The sequence below is a fragment of the Phymastichus coffea genome, unplaced genomic scaffold (assembly GCF_024137745.1).
Source record: "Phymastichus coffea isolate CEN01 unplaced genomic scaffold, Cenicafe_Pcof_1.1 PCOF00162, whole genome shotgun sequence".
Taxonomy (NCBI): Eukaryota; Metazoa; Arthropoda; class Insecta; order Hymenoptera; family Eulophidae; genus Phymastichus; species Phymastichus coffea.
The window spans coordinates 173,290-196,651 of record NW_026706973.1 but is presented as its reverse complement, the minus strand read 5'-3'; the positions used below and the strand labels follow the sequence as shown (position 1 = coordinate 196,651).

The 23,362-nt window shown below is 36.4% G+C and overlaps 2 protein-coding genes across 9 annotated transcripts; one reads left to right on the top strand and one right to left on the bottom strand.

Annotated features, from left to right (window-relative positions):
* Positions 1–75: 75 nt before the first annotated feature.
* LOC131672946 (solute carrier family 2, facilitated glucose transporter member 8-like) lies at positions 76–3,858 on the top strand. Of its 3 annotated transcripts, none has more exons than XR_009302672.1 (4): positions 76–322; positions 818–1,388; positions 1,452–3,595; positions 3,694–3,858. XR_009302672.1 is itself a non-coding variant. In XM_058950520.1 (4 exons), the coding sequence occupies exons 1-4, from the start codon at positions 259–261 to the stop codon at positions 2,368–2,370; spliced, it is 1,488 nt and encodes a 495-aa protein (XP_058806503.1). In that variant the 5' UTR covers positions 135–258; the 3' UTR covers positions 2,371–3,171. The 3 variants fall into 3 exon arrangements, 2 of the variants coding, with proteins under 2 accessions (XP_058806504.1, XP_058806503.1); XM_058950520.1 differs by lacking the exon at positions 3,694–3,858 and having other exon boundaries at positions 135–322; positions 1,452–1,671; positions 1,738–3,171; XM_058950521.1 differs by lacking the exon at positions 3,694–3,858 and having other exon boundaries at positions 818–1,157; positions 1,452–3,176.
* A 1,181-nt stretch (positions 3,859–5,039) lies between these two features.
* LOC131672945 (intermembrane lipid transfer protein Vps13) lies at positions 5,040–22,869 on the bottom strand. Of its 6 annotated transcripts, XM_058950514.1 has the most exons (50): positions 22,540–22,862; positions 21,190–21,276; positions 20,714–20,911; positions 20,168–20,400; positions 19,908–20,046; positions 19,599–19,845; positions 19,213–19,447; positions 19,005–19,122; positions 18,651–18,897; positions 18,319–18,576; positions 17,915–18,251; positions 17,654–17,837; positions 17,479–17,567; positions 17,035–17,409; positions 16,689–16,959; positions 16,401–16,618; positions 15,883–16,340; positions 15,498–15,802; positions 15,000–15,425; positions 14,651–14,928; positions 14,446–14,568; positions 14,284–14,386; positions 14,052–14,198; positions 13,776–13,978; positions 13,529–13,666; positions 13,165–13,461; positions 12,912–13,082; positions 12,687–12,848; positions 12,457–12,620; positions 12,271–12,391; positions 12,020–12,151; positions 11,590–11,814; positions 11,305–11,520; positions 10,958–10,999; positions 10,628–10,681; positions 9,845–10,048; positions 9,631–9,768; positions 9,158–9,565; positions 8,692–9,096; positions 8,415–8,631; positions 8,154–8,329; positions 7,962–8,081; positions 7,766–7,887; positions 7,384–7,697; positions 7,032–7,153; positions 6,792–6,961; positions 6,603–6,717; positions 6,393–6,524; positions 6,160–6,327; positions 5,040–6,032 (listed from the first exon to the last, which is right to left on the bottom strand). In XM_058950514.1, the coding sequence occupies exons 1-50, from the start codon at positions 22,637–22,639 to the stop codon at positions 5,985–5,987; spliced, it is 9,960 nt and encodes a 3,319-aa protein (XP_058806497.1). In that variant the 5' UTR covers positions 22,640–22,862; the 3' UTR covers positions 5,040–5,984. The 6 variants fall into 6 exon arrangements, with proteins under 6 accessions (XP_058806497.1, XP_058806498.1, XP_058806499.1 ...); XM_058950515.1 differs by lacking the exon at positions 10,628–10,681; XM_058950517.1 differs by lacking the exon at positions 12,020–12,151 and having other exon boundaries at positions 5,041–6,032; positions 22,540–22,861.
* Between the last annotated feature and the right edge of the window lie 493 nt (positions 22,870–23,362).

Sequence of the window (23,362 nt, the reverse complement as noted above, 5' to 3'; positions counted from 1 at the left end):
GCTGTAATAAATTGAACACTATAATGAATCTGGTTAGTTTGAGAGTTGTCTTGAAAGAGACTGCAACAGCTGCCGTGAATCTTCGTTAATTACTTTCACTGTGTTGTTACAGAAAAATAATGTGAATGCTTTATATGCAGTGCCAAAATAATATCATTATTATATAATAATAATAATAATAATAATAATAATAATAATAATAATAATAATAATAATAATCATAATATTATTAACGTATATACTTGGAGTATTTCAAACATGAACAAGCCAGAAAGATCAAAGAATACTGGAAGTGTTCGGCAATGTATAGCCGCAATCATTGGTAAGACTTAAAAAAGGTTTTCGATATTTTTTTGTTCATAAAATTTTCATTTTTCACGAATGTGCCATGTGAGGTGGTAAATTGTATATTAAATTGACGAAATGATTCATCAATCATTATACCAAAAGTATCGAAAAGCGAGGTACGCGTAATTTTGCATGAGCGTGCACGTTGAACGTTAGATTCTTATCTTATCTGTCCGAATGCACCTGTTTCGGTAGCTTACATTTTTATAGCTGGAGTGAAAAAACACTTTTCCATGGAATAGACGCGTTCGCTACCGAAATGCCGAGGCACTGCTACTGGAAAAAAGAAATGCCGTCATTGAGTCTTGAAAACAATGGTAAACGGAGGTCCGCGGGAGGAGTCCGAAAGTCAGGGTGGAAAGACCCTCGAGGTCGCAAAGAAAGGGAAATGAAAGCGGAGCGCGGTCAGGGTCGATTGTCGATAGGCGCATCTAATCGAGCATGCGACGCGTGTGGTTGCGACTTGCAGTGAACCTGGCGACGGTGTCGAGCGGCATAAACATAGGCTGGCCATCGCCGATAATCCCTCAGCTGCGGCTGGCAGCGCCGCCGGTAGGCAAGGCGAGAATAACCGAGGAGCAGATATCCTGGATAAGCAGCTTGTTGCCGATCGGCGCCCTGATGGTCGTGCCGTTCTCCGGGCTGCTGAGCGAGAGGTTCGGCCGCAAGGGCTTCGGCTACCTGGCCGCGGTGCCGTCCGCGGCCTCGTGGTTGCTCGTCATCTTCGGCACCAGCCACGTCCACTTCCTGTACGCGGCGCGGCTGGTGGGCGGGATGGGCGCCTCCATGAGCATGTACATCGCGCCGCTGTACGTGAGCGAGATCGCGGGCGAGCAGGTGCGCGGGGCGCTGGGCAGCCTGCTGCTGCTGTCGGCCAAGTTCGGCATCCTGTTCGCCTACGTGGCCGGCTCGCAGCTGTCCTACCGGCTGTTCGCCGTGCTGTCGCTGCTGTTCCCAGTGGGCTTCGCCGCGGCCTTCCTCTTCGTGCCCGAGACGCCCGTCTACCTCGTGCGCAGCGGCCGGACGGCCCAGGCGGAGCAGTGAGCGCCGCGACGCCCGGCCGGCCGGTCGGCTCAAGCTCAACCTGTCGCTCGTCGTTGCAGATCGCTGCTGTTCCTGCGGGCGAACGACCGCGAGCTCGCGCAGCGGGAGCTGGCCAGGCTGCGGGCCGAGGTGGCGGAGGGCGGCGGCGGCGGCGGCGGCGGCGGCGGCGGCGGCGCGCCCGGCCTCGCGCGGCTGCTGCGGGACCGCGGCGCGCGCCGGGGCCTGCTCGTGGCGCTCGGAGCGATAGCCGGCCAGCAGCTCAGCGGGATCCTGGCGATGGTGAGCGGCGAGCCGCGGGCGGCGCGGCGCAGCATCGCGCGTCACGGGCCGTGCGTCTGCTTGCAGATCAGCTACGCGGAGCCGATATTCGCGCGGGCGGCCCCGGCGCTGTCGGCGGAGAACTCGGCGATGGCCGTCGCCGCGATCCAGGTGCTCGGCTCGTACGCGGCGACGCTGTCGATGGAGCGCGCGGGCCGCCGGCTGCTGAGCCTCGTCTCGTGCGCGGGCATGGCGCTGTGCCACGCGCTCATCGGCTCGTTCTTGTGCCTGCACGAGCGCGGCTACCACGTGGAGCGGCTCTCGTGGCTGCCGCTCGCGGCCTTCTCCGCGTTCATGGTCTCGTACTGCCTGGGTATGGGCCCCGTGCCCTTCGTCATCACCTCGGAAGTCTTCCGTAACGACGTCTCCAGCCTCGCCAGCACGCTCTGCTACGTCTTCTTCTGGGCGATGGCCTTCGTCGTCGTCAAGATGTTCGCCACTCTCGACAGCCTGCTCGGCGGTGGCTGCTTCCTCGTCTTCGCCGGCTTCTGTCTCGCCTCCTTCGTCTTCTGCTACTCGCTGCTGCCCGAGACCAGAGGTCGCACGCGCGAGGACATCGTTCGCCAACTGGCCGGGGTCGCCTCCCCGCCGAGCGACGCTCGCGGCCTCGCTGCGAGAAGCGGCCACGAGGTCGAGCTTCTCGTCGTGAAGCCAGCTTAAAGCTGCGATTCGTGCCTGCAACGATCCATTGTTATCCGTCCGTCGGAATCCTGTCCAATTTTTCTTACGAAAGGACAACGTGCGAAACAAATTAAACAGTGTTGTAGAAAAGCCATTAGAAAGAAGACATTTCCTCAGCTCCTACCAATACTGGAGCAGATTCGATTTGCTACAGCGAAGGCTAACTCTTTCCTTCCGTGCTAATAGAATATATGCTTATTTTGCTGATGCAGATGCTCTATTTTTAATTTGTTACGAACAAATTTAGTAGTTAGTAAGTGAGTTCTGAATTACCGTATAAAATTGCTGTAATAATTAGGCTCCACACAATGATTCGCTCATTATGACTGTCGTCCGATACTTAAATTTATTAGCACATTTATAAAGTTGGCGCAATAGCTGGGAGTTTTAATATGTTACCAGAAGCAAAAAAATCATTGGATGGCAAGCTGAGAATAACTGAAACGTTAAAAAAAAGGCTTTGTGTTACTGTTTGCGAACAAATGAACATGCGATATCACAAATGTTTTAAATCGTTTCAAGTTGAACGAATATTTACTCTAATAAGAATGCGAACTTGTAAGAGGTATTGAATGAAGTGTGAGCAGCTGGTCTAAAAATTTTACGAGGCTTGGCAAATGAAATCATTGTAACTGACACATATAAATAATCTCGTTTATTGTATTTGATGTTTTTTAGTCACTTAAAAATCTGTAAAACAGTTGCTTACAAGTTTGTCAAACTAAAAGCTAGATCGGTGCCAATTACTACAATATGAATAATTAATAAAACAATACTATTTCACAATCTTACATATTTTTATTATTTAAAGTTAACTTAAAACCATTGCGGCAAACGTAGTAAAATTAATAGCAACTTTTATAATGAAAGTCCGTCTATTCACATACAAAATTATGTAAATTCTTCATATCCTCGTTGTTATATTTCTATATAATATTTAAATCAAACGACAGAATTATACAGCATTAGAATTTGAAAAACTTACTAAAACCATTGTAACTTTAATCTTAAATAGGCGAAAGGGATTAGTGTAAGGTAATTCAATATATACCCAGATGCTGCCTGCTTAGCACCGTTGTCAGTAAATTCGTTGTCTGCAATTCCCCAGTGGAAAGAGATTCATACAAGTTTTACTAAATTATCAAGTTCTTTTTAACAATGGAGCAGATTAGATTTAATTTGTAAAATGATACGAGATGAAAAGGTGGAGTTAAAGTTGACAGTTAGAGCATTTTCTAAGACAGTGAAATTTCTGAAATTTTTGTTTTCGTCAAATAAAATTCTATCAATACATTAATACAGAGCTACAGTTGCTGCGGTGTGGACAGAGGCTGAGTGAGAAATCTTATTTGAGAATATGGATCTGTCATTGAGACACCCAATAGCAAAACCAACGTGTGGCAGCTATCGTTTGTGATAATTTTGAATCTATGAGTATAAATTATCAATTTAATTTTGCTCAATGTCAAAAGTTTCTTGGAATGTTTTATTCGGATATTTGGAGCATGAAATCCTTTTTTCAAGGGCTACTTGCCTTTTTCAAAGAAAATGTTAAATGGTTGGATGAGTTTAAAAAAAGCTGTCTGACTTGATGATTACGTCAGAATAAGGATAAGAAACAATGGAGCAAAATTCATATTTAAAAATATTTCCAACTTCTTTGAAAAGAGTTTGACTAGTTTTATTATACAGAGTGCATTCTCAAAAAACACGTTCAATGGAGTCCTCGAACTTCACATTTACAATCGCTATTTTTAATAATATTTTTACGAAATAAACTGCTATTCAGAAAAATTGGTTGCTTTTAGTTTTGTTAATTGGAACTATAGCTTAACGTGATAGAGATAAGTCAAAAAACCGAGGTTTATTACGATTACGATTAGGATAGAAATTTGTGAAATAAAAACAGTCTTTATTCAAGCTCGAGTTAGTAATAATATTAACAACTTAATATTCAAATTTTTGGCTTGAGCTAATTTACGTCCAAGATTAACAATAAGCAACGATTTACATAAATTTGAATTTAGCGCTTTTAGTTCTGCGATCTTTGGTTATTTGGTCGGTTAGTCGTGAGGGTTGCAATGTGGAATGAAACAAGAGATGGAAAAGGTTACACAATTTCGTTCGTTTCGTGTTACCGGCTGGAGTTGTCAGTGCTCGACGGTCGGCAACACCTGCCTCATATGCTCAGATTATAATCTCGAACCTCCCCTACTCCAGCCAGCAAAGTATGATCAAACAAAAAATACGATTCGACGTATCATGTAGGGTGTCAGAATGATTCTGACATTTCCCAGATGACATGAATTCCGACATTTCTGACATATAATCGACTACTGCGCAACCATAAGATGTACATATTTTAAAATACATATAGATTTAAAATTAAATAATCTTGATATAAAATCAATAGTACTCTACAATTCTTATTTTAGATTTATATTTATTTATTAATTTACGTTTCTCGTAATTGTTCATTTTTGAAGATTCTGCCAATATATTCAAAAATGTAGTTTCATTGTTAAAAAATCTGGTGTAGAAATTTTTGTCGCTATAGGAGAAAGTGGAATATATATTATAGAATAGAACAAAAACGTTTGCAATAGATAACGTGCCTATTTATTTGTAAAATATACGTTGTAAACAATACGTTGATGAAAAATATCGCCTTATATATATATATGATTTTTTTTAATTTTGTTTTATTATAGCTTCAGATTATAACTATTCAAGCGTTTAACGCTCATAAAACCTTTTTTCTTCAAACAACATTTTGCAGTTCATAAATAAACAGCTCTTTAAGCTCTTATAAAATGCTCTATTTTATTTTCATAAAATCTTATAAAATAGCAAAATGAATATCAAAACACTCTCACAAGAATGAAACATTTTTTTCATGATTGTATAATATAAACTTATTATTTTTAGAAATTAATAAATTGATTCGATATTCAGTAATGTTTTTGTAAAAAGAACTTATTTATTACTTTGTAGTTTAGACTTGAAGCCTGAGCTAATTGCTCAGTTGTTAAAATGTCACGAATACGCATTTAATTCGTAAACATTATTAAAGCAGTGCGCTGCACAATATATATTTTAGTGTTACATATGAATTGTAAATTATTTATGTTGGTTTATAGATGAAAACAAAAAATAAGGTAAAATTCTTCATGGTAAATATTTTAAACATATACAGAGTAAAAAATAAATATAGGTTATTTTATCTTTCAAATCACAGAGTTTGACAATACCCTTTTTTTTTTTAATAACAAAAACACAAAGTAACAAAAAACAGACCAAATGAAATTAAATGTCAACTTTAAAATAATTATGATCTGGAATTTGTACAAAAACGTGAACAATTATTATTGCTTCATGTGAAACTTGAACCACTTTTTTTAACTTCTTCGAGGTAGAGAAGAACATCATGAAGCCCATTAGTTCATACGATAAGCGTTACAGCAGTCTTCATTCCATAAATCTTTGTGCTCTTGTGATTGGAAACAACCAGTTTTTCGGCGAAGTCGTTTCAAAAGAAACGGATATCGCTTTAAATAATTTTTCTTATATTTTCATCTATTGGTTTAACTACTTTAGGCTTTATATTGTCGTAGTTGATCATGGATTTTTGAGCATAACAGCTGAAATAAATTATCGAATGTCATGTTATTTGTAATACTTTTATTATTTATACATAGAGAATTTATTATTTAAAATTTCAATATGGTTATTCAAATAAAAAATTAAAAAGAAACGATTGAAGTATACCTGTTTCGTTAGTAAATCTGGTATGAGAAGTACTTTTACCGAATCCGAATTTCCAAACAATCCTCCAAGCTTCTTCCTTCTCTGACCATCTTTTAGAGAAATTTGGATACCTTTGTCGACCATAACTGGCGGTGGATCAATTTCTTGCCACGTGTACGACCAATCAACCTGAAAATCATTTTCGCATAAGTAATTGACATTTACTATCTAACTTATTTTAATAATTAAGTTACCTTCCAACCACCAAACAAGTCACACTTTTCTAAGTACGCTATTCTTTTATCAGTTAGCAATAAAACATCTTTGCCCATATTCATGTGAAAGTAATACATATCTGTGTTAGCATATTTTCCTTTTTCGAGTTCCTGTAAAGATTTAGTACTTTGATTTAAACAACTTCTAAACTAAAACAATGTATTATTAAATAAATATTTGTAACTTACACCTAGAATTTTATTACCCTCAGCATCATCTCGAACATATGGACGTACTAAACTGTCAGGCTGTAAAAATCTTGGCGGTCGAACTCTCTTAGTTTCTTCGTTTAAATCCGTTGCTCTACAAAAATACAAATGTTAATTTGATGCCTCTATACGTTTCACGGGATTACGATAAATAGTAAAAAACTCTACCTTCTCACTGCCCCGAAAGATCCACTAGCAAAATCAACAATACCAGATGTAGGTCTCGTAACAAGTCCAACAACACCCTTTCCAAAACCTTTGAAGAAACCTTCTACTCCTTCCTCTTTAGCTCCGGAAATTGGTTTCGTCACGACACCGGTAACGCCATCAAAAACACCCTATAATATATAAGCTGTATTATACTCTCTTAAGTAAGAATGGTTCTACTATTAAAAGTATTACACCTACCGAAATCAAACTCTTTCCGCTTCTAGCGAGGCCTTCTTGCAAATTTGCAGGTTGCTTATTCAGTTGTTCCTGTCTTTTTCGTTGATAATCTTTATCAAATGTTAGAGCTGCAAGTCCTTTACCTATTTTCAAAAATACATTTCTTAACTTATAATATAAAATCACTATCATTTAATAAATATTGCCATTTACTTGAAATATTTTTTAAAAAATGTTAAAAATTGACTTACTGCTAGATATTTATTAATATACATTATTTCAAATATAAGCATTGAAATCATAAAAGTAGATTACATCACCAAGATATACGTTCGTAAAGTTGGCAACCCTAATAGTGGAAATCAAAACTTACCCATTGCGCCCGTAATCTTCGATACAGCGCCAGCCATTCCACCTACTGTATGTCCCAGCATACTCCTCATTCCTAATAGTAAACCCTCGGCGAACTCACCAGGCCCTTGAATGGCACCCTGAAAAGGCTCGTAGAATAAGTCCTCAACACCTTTCATTGCACCTACGACTAGTCCATACGGATTGCCAATTACGTCGAGACCAAGTACAAGAACGTAGAGTTGCTTGATCGCTTGGCCTGTATAGTGACTCGTTGCTTCGGAAATAACTTGGTTGTTTGTCATGAATACATAATCTCTTTCAAAGTAGGCCAATCTTAAAAAAAATATTCAATTACTATACAATATGAAATATGAAAAAAATAAAAAGATATAAACATTTACTTGAATACGATGTCATTGATATCTGTAAGGGTAACGCCAATGCCCTGAAGCACAACGTTGAGCACTTGGGGAACTGCTGAAGGTCCGCCTCCGGTACCAGTCATAGAGAAACTGATATGAATCTGAAATGAAATAAAGAAACGATATGAATTTAAGTTTTTCCAAGAAGGTATTACGAAAATCAATGCGCAAAAACCTTGAGCGGTGAGAAATGTAGTAAATCAAAGAAATTCTTTTGCTGGGCAGTGGTTATCAAATTGACATGATGAAGTAACGGCTCATCGACTAGTTTCATGTCAGTTTTGAATAATTCTCTCTGTAAATAATAAACAAAACAAATCTCACCTTTTGCAAACAATTATTTTTTTATAGTTCATTATAATGTTACCTGTTGCGCCTCATTCGCTTCGGCGTCTTCAAACAGAAGCATCAAGGCGTTTGCGAAAGCCAAGTCTACTTTTACATGGAACTCTTGAATCAGAACTTTGAAGTATCGAAATTGTTGGACATTACTGTGCGCCAATAATCGTTTGACTATACTCATTTCAGCAAATGGCTTCATTACTAAAGAATTGAAAAAATAATATTGAGGTTAACGATTTTTCGTTTGTATAGGAAAAAAAATTCAAAATTTTTATCTTCCAAGTACCTGAACTTTGAGACACGCTTTTAGGTGGTGGAACAGGTGCCAGGATAACAGGGAAGATACAGTCCGGTAGTTGATTGTCAATTTGTAGTTTGTTGATTTTCGCATGCAATTGTACTTGATGAGCCGATGTTCGATACTGAAACCAAAGACCAGTCTGGAATGTTCGCCTCAAGTATCGTTTATGCGGTCTGAGCATCATTAAGTTGAGGAAATCAACCTAGAAATAAAATTTTATTCAAAATGCGGCTTGTGAAAATCCACCTTTGAAAAATTTTACTTCAAATTTCGGTTCCAGAGCCACACGGTAAGCAGTTTCTTTATCAACATGTAACTCCATCATATATTTCTGATATCCCTGTTCAATTAAAAACACTTCCCTATCACTCAGTGCCTTCCACCTTCCAGTTGGTAACTTTTTACCTTCCCAAATAATTCCTGAACTAGCAATACACATGTACAATAACTCAGTTTTGTTGATATTGTTGACGAGAGACAAACCAAGACCGTGTATTTTCATAGTGACGTCTTGATCGATAACCTCAAGACTGCCTAAAAGCTGACAATCCTCTGCAATCTTCGAACTCTTTGTAAAGAGAAGAACGCGCTGGATACCATCTAGGAAAGACACGTAGAAGATTTTCATGTCGGGAATGTCAGGATGATGGAAGTAACCCAATGTATCCTATAGATCAATGATTAATAAAAATATCTTCGGTTGAGAAAATCTAAACATATTAAATTACCTTTCTCAAATTATCCTCGATTTCCTTTTTCGTACCATCCTCCCAAACGAGTATTTTTGATCCAGCTGGTTTTTCCCAAGTGTAAAACATTCGGTTATACTGTTGTATCGTTCTAATATTTATCGAGCCTTTCTCCCATAGGTTCATCGGGTAAGATGTATGATTAACAATCAATGCTGGAGCATTTCCATGTGTGTAGCCCGAGAGAGAAATGTAAACACCTCCTTCGTTGATTTGTACGTCAACGTTGATACCACCGTATTTATTGTCCAGTTTTAATAAAGTCGTGTGCACGTCCGTGTAGATGAATGCGGCTGTTTTTTCCGGGTGAGAAGCTACTTTGGCTTGTAAAGTTTTCACTTCCTGCTCGGAATTTGGCCAGAATGCTGCGCACTCTTGTGGTGGTACCTGCAAGAAAATAAAATAATCATTTTTTTACGTCAAAATTAAAACCATTAAAAGGCAATGTATACCTTGATGACAGGATCAGCAGGACGATTAGCTTCTTGACACTCGATCAAAAAGTCAGCATCGTTAATTAACACATAGTAAGGCGTGAAGGTAATCTGTTTGGTCAGTGAGTTATAGGTCAATTGATTATGCACTCCAATCTTGAAAAAAAACATCAAATTTATAAAAATTCCTATTTCTCAATTATAATTCTTCTCAAGATTAAAGAAGACATACTTGATAAATTTTTCCATTGTACTTGCAACTGACAACACCTTTACTACCAGCAACGTCGATGGAGAATTTATCCGACCATTCGCCATCTTCAATTCGCACCATTGCCTTTTTTTTACCAAAGAATGCTTTCGATTTGAATGAAAAGAGAATAGGCCCTTTGAATGTTTCTGGATGGTATAACACGTTCAGATGACTTTCTCCGCTCTGAAAATTTCAAATAGTATTTTAATAAATTACTTTTTTGAAAGATTGGTTGAAGCTGTATTACTGCGGCTTAGTAGGCTGTGAGAAACCTCCACCTATATTAAGTGACAATTAAAGCGGAAATTTTATGAGATGATGGAATATTTATGTAGGTATTGCACGACTTTTTTATTTAATTAATTGCTAAATCAGGTATGTGCGATTAGTTTACAATTGTTAATTCATAATGATATACAGTGTTTTCTTATCACTGGATACTCAATTGTTTTTTATGATTTCAAATATTCACTTTTAAAAATATTTAAAATATTCACTTTTAAACATTGACTATGCGCTGTAACTATTATCTCACAGTTAAAACCAACAAAATTTTGTCTCTTAGCTATAAATAAACATCAATTATGCACATCATCATGCGAAACAAAAGAAAGTATGTCAAAAGGAGCGAGTGAGTCAACATGCGAGCTATAGGCGCGAACCAACTACCAGCACTGCAACATAAAATGAATCGTCCCGTCCAAAGAAAAAATAAAGAGACACGTCAAATGAAAAAATAAGAAATAGAACGTCACCGAGAACCTTTGTCCTTGGTCGTTGATTACGCTGATGTCCACAGCAATTCAAGTCACAACACTGAAATATTTACGCTCATGTGTGAATTTTGAACGAATTTTACCTAAAAGACGCCGCGAGTATTCATAAGCGTGCAAATAGTTAACAGTACCTTAGTTACCTAAATAAGCATAATAAGAAATTAATCAAACGTTCAGTTCGTTTTTTAAACGATTGTTTTGTGCGCGTAGTAGATTAACTAAAAGATATAAAGAAAATAAAAAAATTATTGTAATAAGAAGTTCCTATCTACAAGCAAATACGGAGATAGCTGATAGAGCGAAAGGCAGTTTCTACCTTGACAGGGCTCGAGTGCTCTTTGCCACCTTTACTTGATTTCTGCAAAACAATTTAAAGTGTATTTGTTGAAGGACTTTCGTATAGCATAGTTACGGATTTTTACGGTTCTCTTTATGGGTTAGTTTACGATGGGATATGGATTGGTTAATCAAGCGAGTTTTAATATGTTACCGAAAAGACATTTCAAAGTATCATTTTGAAACGCTTTTTCCGTTTTTAAATGAGTATAGAATTTTAGATTTGATAGACTTCCAAGAGAACAAATAAAAGCTTCAAAGTCTTATTGAGAGAACTAATAGAATCGATAATGTTTTTCTACAATAATTTTATTTAAAACAACTTACTCTGTAAGATAGCATAAGACCAGTCTTATTAAGCATCCAGAATGGGCAATAAAGGGCCATGACGATCGATCCATGCTTGGTTGAAATATGCATGCCAAGATCCATTATAACTTTTTGTGCGCTGTCAAATGACTCGAATGACCAGACTGAAAACTCTGGTGGATCTTTTTTTATCTCTATTCTGCACGACCAATCTTTTTCAAGATATTGCGGCAACTGTAATAATTTATTTGATATAGAAATGAAATATCTGAATAAAGTCAATATTATTTAAAAAATAGAAACCTTAATAACAATGTTGGAATTGTTAGGATCGATGGTTGGAATTTGCAGAGTAGCACCAGCTTCGACTTTCTTTTCTTCTACATTACCAGGTAGAATAATAGCAATATCAATTGGTAGGAAGTTCTTTAGATAAATCGAAGGATAGAGATGCACATTGTAAATAGTACTGGCCATGGTATGTCGAGAAGTATTTTCAAAATAAATTTGCTCCATTTCACCGACGGCCTGTGTAACAACGAATCCATTAAAACCCACTCTTGTAGCAAAAAATTAAATACACCGAACTACGTATGCGGCTATATCCACGTCTAGTCTAATAAACAGCAATTCTATCCACATGAGTAAACTGCTTGTACGAATTATCAAAGGAAATACCGAAAGTGTACCATGTGTATTGTGTGTGCTAATGTGTTGTTACGTCTATGAGTACCTGAACAGGATAAGAAGTTGGTGGGGCTTGAACGCGATGTTGTTTGGACATGAAGTTCAGCCTGGGCAAATCGATCGGAGTTATCCCGCTAACAACAACGCTTATCGCGACCACGAAGAGCGCGCGTAGAGTCTAGAAATGTCAACGTTGTACTCTTAGAGAGATTGTAGCGGGCTGCGCGACTGTGACGTGTTGTGGGTGCAGTAAGTAGATCACTTGTCTTTCATATTCGAGGGAAACGAGGTACGTACTTGGATATAGAATGGGTCTACGACTTCCATCTTGTTGCGAGATTCGCATTTGAGGACTTTGGTCATTGACACAGTTTTTTGTAGGTCTTTCCAGATGAATGGATCAACGGAGACCATATAGCTACGCAATGAAATGAGAGCTTAAATAAAGAATTTTGATTATTATTCTAGATGGAAAAAGTTTACCCTTCGATACTGAAGAACAACCAATAAATATTCGTTGTAGTGTACACAGCATCGAGAGGTAGATTGAATTTTTTATCTGGCTGAACGGTTCCGAGTTTTTCAACTTCGTTGCCGCGTTTGGTCATGTAGTACACGGACACTGGTTCGGAGAAGTGATTGTGAACCTACAGAAAAATATAAATTTAATATTTTACAAGTAAAAGGCTTTTGAAAAATTGATTCGAACTTACTTGTAATATACTGCGTAGTGTTACAATAGTGCTACCATCCTCGACGATAACATCAGAAATGATGCCCCATTCTTCAGATCCTTCTTTTCGATATTTCAGAGAATAAAATCGTTTATCAGCTCTTAAAACAGGGATTTCTAATCTACTGTTGATATCCTTGAACTGAAAATTTTCATTGAACATTCATTTCAAGTTTTTAAAAATTAAGTAAAAATTATAAATTACCGCGATGACAAATTTATTTAAGCCTTGCTCTTTCACTGTATCGGCTTTCAATTGTTGCAAAAGGTGAATTTCAGTTTTGATTTTCGAAGCCAATTCTATGGAAGCCCCAGAATTCAATATAACTTCTGCGTAAGCGCTAGATCTTTGCACAGTATTTTCACTTTCGGCAACCTATATTCAAATTGATAAATATGATGGATAATTTTCAGTAAATTTTTTTAGTACGCATATATGTTAGAAAATAGAAACATACTTTGAAATTACTCTGTTCCAAGTCTAAAGTGATAGGGAGGCCAGTTTCATTTTTCAATATGTAAGGTGCAAGGGTTGTCGTAGATGTTTTATTTCCAGCTACCATGGCATTTGAAAAAGCATTGCCAAGTTGCTTCAGCACTTCCAGGCAAGTTTTGGTGACTGTTATTTCAAGATTTTCTGAAGATGTAATGTCAATAGACATTTTTGATTTTTGCTGTAACTCATCTGATTCAACATCAGCTACTGGACTGAAAGCATTTACTGCTGGATCAATGCTGATATCATTGAATTGCATCTAAAAATTATATTTTAGTTATGTTCAAAATTATTAGTTTGTAAATTTTATCGGTTTCATCAATTACTTTGGCATTTAGTTCCCACGGTCTTGAAGTGCGTTTTCCATTTTGAATAGCCTCCATAGGTTCTATCAGTGGTTCCCATAGAGCTAATCGACTATTGTAGTAAGCCATAACGACTGACATTGTAGAGTCGATGCTCATCTAAATTTAAGATTACTTCATTTTAATTATATTTTATATTATAAGTATAATAAGTATAATAAGTACTGTAGTAACTATAAGTATAAAAAAATAATAGTAAATTTATTACCGTGCTGGTACTCCAATCGTGAATATTACTTTGAAAACCAAGGTGGAGAAGAAGCATAGGCAAAGTTTTGTTGCCAACACCAGCTTCAAGAGTAAGCAAGATCGTGGGCGCTGATACAATTGCAAGCTCGGGTTTATAAACTATGTTAGTGACTTCTTCATCATCAGACAGTTGGAGATCCTCCAACGCTTCTACTGCTACTTCTGCAAAGGATGAATAAATATTATCAATGAGATTTGATCGAATATATCTTATTTACGTGATTGTATTGCCTACCTGTTTTTAAAAACCAATAGTCAGGTTCTGTGAAAGGTGTGATAACCCACAAACCTTCGTGGTTAGGCTCAGGCTTCTTAACTTCTGTACCTTCTTCGTCTTTCTTCGTTATCGTTTGTACGACTCGATTGAGAATTTCAATGACACCTGAAATATTTGAGCCGAATAGTCGTAGATTTTTTTTCATTTATCCAAATAAAAAGCATTAATAATCAAAACTTAAAAAAATTACCTGGCGAGACTGATAAGTGTATGTCTGTACTTTGAACGTCAATATGCAAACCTTTGTCTTCTGGAGTTGAACCAGCTATGCTTATACTAGTTGGCCGAAGTACCTGTAAAAAAATATTTTTTATGAAATAGTGTTATATTTTTGACCCAACGAATAGCTTACTTGATAAATCCAATCGGATCTCTTCGCAGGATTATATATACCAGCGAGAATAGAAAGATCTTTGATTGACCCATTGATGACTTGATGATCACCCATTATTCTTACTTTCAAAAACATTTCCGTCTAAAAACGTTATAGAAGAAAGTAAAAATATTTCAAATAAATTAAAAAATAGAAAGATTCGTATTAAACGACGTAAACTTACATTCAAAACAATGCAATTAGAATCAATATCATCCATATCTTCAAGCAGAATTATATCTGGCTTCTCAATATGCAAATTAATCGTCATCTTAGTATCATTCACCGGAGGTGGTGGCTGAGCAACTTTCTTCTTGGTATTAGTATCAAATTGTGATTTCTGTGAGGATTGTGAAGCTAATTGCTGAGATGGTAGTGGTTGTCCAGCATTGAAGAAGTCCTTGATCTTCATAAGATAATCTAAGGAGACTATTATGCTAAAGGAGAAGACACGAACGTCCACTACAAAATTGATATTGAGTTTACTTTCGTATAATAATTACCAATGAATAATCATAAATGAAAGTACATACCAAACATATCATTAAGTCCTTTCCTAACAGTCACATCCAACATACTTCTAATCGGTTTAGCATCATTTTCTATAAGATTTTCTATCACAGGCACTTCTGACGTCCTTTCCATAATTCTTATCAACGATCCTTGCCTTATCTTTCTAGTGTCATCCAACGTACAATTCATTAATAAAATTGATGTCGCAAGCAATCCGTCAGCGAACATACGCCCTTTTACTGCTAAATATGTCAGTCCAAATCTGCCAAGACTATTTTCTGGTAAATGAAGCGGTGAATTTTGTGATTGTAACATTTTCGAACCACCGGTAAATAGCTCAATTACCAGGCTGTCCATAATAAATTCGAATTTAATGGTTGTTTGTACGCTGCGTTGTTCTTGTAAATCACTTTCACGTTCTTTAATCACCTCTACATCGGCTTTAACTAGAATAATGAAATTTGGTAAATATTTTTATCATTCATTTTTAACTCAATTTCTGAAGACACGTTACTTACAGGTGGTAGGTCTAACAGACTCTTCAGTCAGAGTCTGTTTTCTTTCAATTCTAGGTACATGAGTTATCGATGCTTTGTCTTCGACAGTTTCGCCGAGATTTTCACTCAACGTAGCCATTATCATCGCATAATCTTCTTGGTTTAGCAGTACATTAATACTCTTGAGACGGCCTGACATCTCGATATCGGGAACTTCTCGGAACCATGATGTCGATAGATTGCGCTTTATTTCTAGAATGAAACTGACTGGCTGCAGTAGTCGTACTTCATTATCAGCAACAAAGTTTTGTTTATTCAATCTTAATCTGAAATGAAAAATCAAAATTTTAGTAATTAGATTTTTCTAAGATTAGAATTAATTTTTCATGCCTTTAGTCGTTCTCACCGAGAAAGTTTCAAATTTTGCAACTCAACGTTCATTTTGTCGATAATAGGACTCTCTCCAGACTCAGTATTCACATTCAGCCTGCTCAATTCATTACTTATAGTTAGATTGCCCATGTCTAACATAAGGCAATATTCACTTTTGGAGTTCAACGGCACATAAATCACCGGGGCTTTCAATTTCACTGACAGTTCGATTCGAGCTGCTCTTTCGTGAACATCTTTGATGTTAGTTTTAGCTGCTTCGGCTGCTGCAGCTGATGCTTCAGCAATCGCTTGTTGAGCGGCTTGAAAGTTATTCAGAAAATTCATGACTGATGTGACGAAAGCATTGAGGAAGACAATACGATGGCAACCCATCGTTACGGCTATCGACATGTTATTGTCTACGTCGTCAGGCTCTACATTGTTTATTATCACGTCAATTTGCAGAGATTCTGAACCTTCAACTGATACAATCTAAGAAGAAGAAAAGAATAACTATAAAAAAAATTTACTTGATTTTGAAGGCTTACTTACGTTTCTATATATAGACATTGTATTGAGATCTTTAACGTTCACAGAACTAAGTTGAACATTAGCAATCGAGTGAGAAGCTTTCATAATATAATTAGCAGTGATTCCTTCAATATTAAAAGCACTAATCTCTCTGAAGTCATTAGCCATTTTGAGACTAATTGTGCCAATTTTTGCTGTGACTTTCAAGTCAATGATTTCCACTTGCGCCTGCTTCCGACCTGTACAATACATGTACATAGGCATATTAAAGTCTAAACTAACTATACTAGTGAAAATTAAGTTACTAACGAGATTTTCTTTGTTTCTGGAATTGTTCTTTGATAAACGTCGATGTGTCTTCCTGAATAGTCGTTAAACCACCAACTCTATCTACTTTTCGTTCGGATTTTCTTTCCTTAACAGTTGTAGCGGCACTGATTTTATCTTGAATATTGGATAGAAAGTGAAGCACATTTATAAGAGCTTCTTGGTGTAAAAGCATATCGAGTGTTGTGAATTCCAGTTGCAGTAAATTGACTACTGAACCCGATCTCGAAAACTTAGGCGAATGCTTGTTCATCTGACGGAAAAAAAAATTTTATTCAAAAATTAGTCTCTTGTTTTATATTCCAAATGATAAAGTTAAATATCTTACATTAATAAATTTAACAACAATCAGGTATTCTTCTTTTCCAGAAGACATGGGTGTATTGATCATAAAGATCTCTCCAGTGTGGTGATGCTGCTTCACTTGGACACCTCCTAATCGCAGCATAACTTCTTGATTAAAGGTTAATTGCATCAACTCTGCTTCTAATTGAAGTAATTCAAATCTAATAAACGGCGATACTTTTGATTCGTCTTCTTGCTTCGACACTGTCAGTGTGAATTCTTTCATGACGAATTTCGCTTCCAAATCAATCATTTGCTTCATTGAACTTAAAGGTGAAGGCGTTTCTTGCATTTTTTCCATTTTGGAAGGTATGTTTGTTATTTCTTTGAATAGTGACATTTGAGATAATGACTTCGACTGCAATTTATTTTATATTTTCAATTATAAAATACAGTTATATTTTTGAATTACTATATTTGTTCTTACCATTGAGACACGTAATGATTCTGTTGGTTCTTCTACTTCGGGAATGGGTATACTTTGAGCAATTGCCAGACCTTCGAAAAGCCGATTTTCTAGAACAAGTAACAATATTAATAAATCAGTTATTATATATTTTTTATCATATCATTTTACAATTTATTGAAGAATAGTAAATTACCTGTGATGTTGATTGCCACTGACGGTAAATTACCTATGAGTCTTGTCTTCGGAAGCAAAGGATCGTCGGTGACGAGGCATTTATGGAACTGTATTTCAAGTGTTGTGGGCTGTAAAACTTTGATAGGGCTGATGGTATTTGTTAGCGCATCACGCCAATCTTCATTTGGCATCGATATCAAAGCCTAAAATAAAAATACTTTTTAAAAATACATTTCCAACAATACTTGTTACAAAATATGAATGTAAACAATAAGCATACTTGGAAATTAACAATTTTTAACACGAATTTGTCGTAACTGTGTTCTCGCAGGTGATTCAAAATGTCCTCTTCAGTTTTTCCCATAGTGATTAACTGCTTAACGCTCAAACTAGAATCTTCTTTAAATTTCTCCATCGATTGCATTTTAAAACTACCAAGATTAATCACGAATAAAGACTCATTGCCACTATACAATCCACCGTGAGGTACTATAAGCTGCGATGCTTTTAAATCGACTTGAATGTCTAATGCAGCGTGTTTTTGGATGGCATATTCTAAACCTAGAGCTGATACTTCTTTCAAGTTGACTAATTGTTCCGCTGCAGCAGCCTGCAACCTAAAAATATTTTTAATCATTACCATAAAACTCATTTGATAAATCCTTAGGGCGTATAAAAACTTACTGTGATAAAGTCGATGCATTCTGTACTTTGAATAGCTTAATCAACTCAATAATCGTTTGAGCATCATAAACCATATGTACCGAACTAGATTTTACGATAACTCTGTCGCCGCAGAGTTTATCAAGTGGATTTTTCTCGTATGAAACTGAAAATAATTGATGTTCAGAACTTGCGTCTGGATTTGAGTTGAACAGTGAAGGCACTCTATGTCCTTGCTTTACTCCAAGTAATTTCAAATCTTTTATCGAAGTAGTTACTCTAAAAATACAATTTTTATAAATAGATTGTAATATTATATTACTTTTTCAGAGCAATAGTAAACCAATACGTACAGAATAGCATTTGCAGATGGTCGTGACTTGAAACCAGCTTTCACGCCGTTCAATTGTAAATCAAGAACCTGAGAATTGCTCTTATCCGTATCTAATAAAAGAATCTGAAGACCATGTAGGAAGAACATCGTATCAATCTCCTCATACGTTTCCGGATAATGCGCTGGAGCACTGTTCTCTTGGTAATCTATTGCTCTATACAATTTTTCTTTTTCTGCTGGTGTCATTTCTTCCTCGAATTTTCTCACTATAAAGTATATGAATATTATTCAATTATTAAATATAATTGTGTGTGTGTATGTAATTTGTAAATAATGTTCCCAAAAAAGTTAGATTATTTATTTATCTCATTACTTATCGCAGCAGCAGTATTAAGCTCTTGAACTTCTTCTTCCTTTGGTGTACCCCATACCCATCCAAACCAACCTCTTTTAGCTTTTAAATTTTTTTCTTTTTCCGCTAATCTTTCAACCTGAAAAATAAATCAAGTATGTGATAAGTAATGTATAAATCGAATCAACGAATCATTCCAAGAGCAAATGTATCAAGTAATTAATATTACCTCCATCTCGATTTGTTGCCTAATCCTTACGAGATTGAAAAGGTCTAATTTCTTTTCATGCTCTGTTAACTGTTCCTCGATGTCAGATGGCAGATTTTTTGTTGTAAGTTTCGTCTGATAGCATTGCGCATAACTCCTACAGGTATCTCTGTGATCTTTCATGTGCGCCCAATCCCAATTTTTTCTGGCTCTTATTATGTGCTCTTCTAATATACATTTATATGCAAAGTGCCACCTGAACGCAAAAACAGGTTTAAAAATGGATAAATAAAAATTAATCAGTGATACAATCAAGTTAATAAGTAGAAAAAAATTCCCCGTTAGCATAATTATTTCATCCGATAGAGCATTTAATAAACCTTGGTAATTAGTGGAACTTATCTCACCATTCTTTGTAATGACCTCGATACGATAGCAAATCAGGCCTGTATTTCCTGTAAGGCGCAGCATTTTTCGCCCGCTCTAAACCTTCACCCATCTGCATGAGAGTTTGGTATTGTTTTTTCGTCAGACCTATTCTCAACTTTTGCATTTCGAGGTCCAAGAACACTTTTGGTATCGTGTAATTGCTGCCGTCTGTTTCTGGCTTTGGATTTAGTTTCAATTTAGCTTTGACATTTATTGGACCCAATACTAGAAAATTAAATTAAATTTTTTAAGCATTAGTTACATTGGATTTATTTATGGAAACTTACGATATTGATAATCTTCGGGAATATGATCAGCAGTAGCAATACTCTCAGAGAATATCTGCAGGTACTTGGACTGTGGCTCTGTGCTGAATTGCTTCGGCGATGGATTCAGATAAACAGCAAACCCATCCATTGTGCACAACTAGAAAGATATAATAAAACTAAAATCAACTTAAAATTCTTGCTTAAACGTATTATCTAAGTATCCATAACATGAACAATTTTTCTTAAAAAATAATATCGAGTGAAAAGAATGTAATCACCTTGAAAATTTGTTGAATAGCATACATATCCTTGAGATTACCATGGGTTGACCACAAACGATCGCAACTCTCAAGGGCGAAACGATTGAGGGTTAAACCAACGGAAAACGGATGCTCTTTGAAGGTGACATGATCTTCATAACGCACATGGATGCGATTGATCTCGACGTGAATGTTTTTTATCATACGAGCTAACAGTTTCTCCATCATCGAGTCATCCACTTTTTCTTGATCTGAAAAGTTATAGAGAAGTGTTACTTTTATATTTTACATCTTCCCAAAATAACTTTCGCAATTTGAAAAATATAAAGGCCATTTTAACATAAGTTTGTTGCAATAATACACAATTGCAATAATACATGATATTTAAGATTATCAGTACTATCGATTGATTAATTTTCAATAACCGATAAGCGTTAACGGAAACTCAAATAATATCGTACAAATAGCTGTACGCTATATAAACCCACATATTTCTCTTGATAAAAATCATTAAATATTCAGTCGATTTCGATAGTAATTCATTCTGAAAAAAAATCAATTTACTTTTCAAATCAGCCAGCTGTTTGCTCTTCTCCACCCTAGCGATTTCGGCGCGTTTTGCCTCTAGTTGCGCCTTCTCCTCTTTTTCCGGGTCATACTTCGATTGGCTTGTCGGCACTATCAGGATAAATAAATCCTCGACTATTGCATCGATTTGGCCATTCCACATGTCCTTGAATGGAATTTTAAGGATCAATTTACCTGAAAGTTTGTGACATTTTAATTTTTTTTTTTTGTGTTAGTTGCCATTTTGTCAAATATTTCTCAATTATTATAGTGAAATTATCGCTTTTACAACGTAACTTAATATAGCATTTATGATAATACAGTCACGTATAGTTTTGAATAATGCAATTATCATTGACATGATATTCAAGTTTTATAACTTGCGTGAGTCATTGATAAGTCGATTTATAATTCAGTAATAATGCTCATTATTTCATTTCTAAAAATATTATCCTGTATTTTTTTATATTTACCTAATCTTCCATATTCAAGTTTTATCGGCAAATCCAGCATATCCAGCGCGCTCTCCTTAATAAGCAAATCCTTGAGGACTACATCTCCTGCAAGTTTCAAAATCTGTTCATGAACTTTGGCGAGATTGCGTACCTGCGTTTATTGATTAGCTCGAGTAACTAACTATAACTTATGGAACGAGACTGGTAGATTAGAATTGTCAAGTATTTTTTTACAAATAAGTTCTAGTGTGATATTTTGAGAAAAAAAAATCTGTTCAAAAGTTGCGTTATAGATTTTATTTTCATTTTAATTTCGCTAACAAAAGTCAACTTCACACTGCAGTCTAGCAATAACAGTTTTACACCAGCTGTTATGTAAAATTCACAGTAGAATGAAAAAAATTTTTCTATAAATAACTCTTACGGTCTATTTAATTTGTACCTTACCACGAATTTAATATTTATCGAGAGAGAGAAAGAGAGAGAGAGAGAGAGAGAGAGAGAGAGAGAGCGACCAAGAGAAAAAGAGAGAAAACAACGATAATCTATCTGCGTGTTTATGGATCTAGTATTTCAAAGGAAAAAATAGGCAAAACGCCCAAACATATTTCTTTTTTCAATGAATCTTAAATAACGATGATGTCACGTACGAGGCTAGGCATGACATTCGGTATAACTAAAAAAGTTAGGCAATTTATCAATTGCCGAAAACTGAGAAAAAAAGATCTGTGCGTTTGACAAACATAGGGGATGATGTACACGTGTGCGTAAGTATGTATACATACACCCAAGATACTTGCGTTTATAATGAAACATTCGTCAAGTTTTGCAACTATTCCCAATAATACCGAGCAAATGCCGCTGCTGACGTTTACGGTTTCAAGCACGAACAGCTTCAGAAGAAGAGGTATATGAAAAATTCATGCTTTAAAGTCGTTGATGGTTTTTTCGCATTGCAAAATGAAACAGAATTTCAAAAACTAAATATAAACTCTAAAACTTAAAACAATTTGGCAGTTGCTTTTCACACATCAAGCCGTGGATAAAAGTTTTGAAATTGTATTATTCGACATTATATTTTTGGATAGTGTTCAAAAAAATTTTTTATAACAATTCGTAAAGTAGTATTTTTAATTTAGCTTTGAAAGCTTCAAAAAGTCGTAAGTAAAGTATCGCTGTACTTCCTTTTTGTAGCTTATCGATAGCTTATCAAGACAAAGATTATACCTTAATACCACGAAAGCCTGCATAAAAGAGAAATGTTACGGCAGTTAATTGTCGCTAATTTACAAGCGTTGATATCTCGCGAAATCAATCGAATGTAAACATAACCCTGACTTACAGAATGAGATGGAAAGAAAAACTTACCTCCCCACAAGCTGAGTTTAAGTTGCTTATAATCGAGATTCTGGATGTACTCGCCAAGGACCTTATTAAGGAGTTCAGCGACAATCGATTCGAACACCATTGTCGCTCACTTGTATGCACACTATTCTCTCCAAAAAAAAATAATTGCACACGCAAATTAAGCTCGTCAAGAAACCGACAAGTGCATAACCTTACTATTACATGACACTCGCGTCATCACCGTAGATTCGCGCGAATTTTCTCTTCGACAGCAACGCAACAAATCCACATACGTGTTTCAGTAGTATTGCGAGAATGTTGTTTATTTATTAGCACCTTGAGGTTATACGTGTGGCTCGCATGCTCACGAGCCAAAGACTGAGTATGTATTTGTAGTGTCGTACGACTGCGTGCGCATGTATGCGTCGTTTTTTTGGGAACGTTACGTCATTGTGGAAATTTAAGCGAAGCAGACGATCAACTTCAATGTTCTTGGTACGCCTGCACTTTGATTACTCGAGGGAATGCGTAGGACGGTGCGTGAAATTGATATTGTAACATTGGATCGAACTTCACATCACATCAGGACGAGGGTTACTGACTGACATTCTGTTTGTACTTTATGTGGATGCGTGTTTTCAAGCAGTTTAAGGAAAAGAATTAAATTTGCTATTATTGGAGATTATGTAAAAGTGGGTTAAGAATTTATCAGAATTTATCTTTGAACGTGGTTTCTTTTTGAAGCTCATATTGTTTTTTCTTCTTTTCCAAACACTTCAATAGTATATTTTGAACACTATATTATGACAATAAATATTTTTTGTCAATATAGAAAGTAAACTGA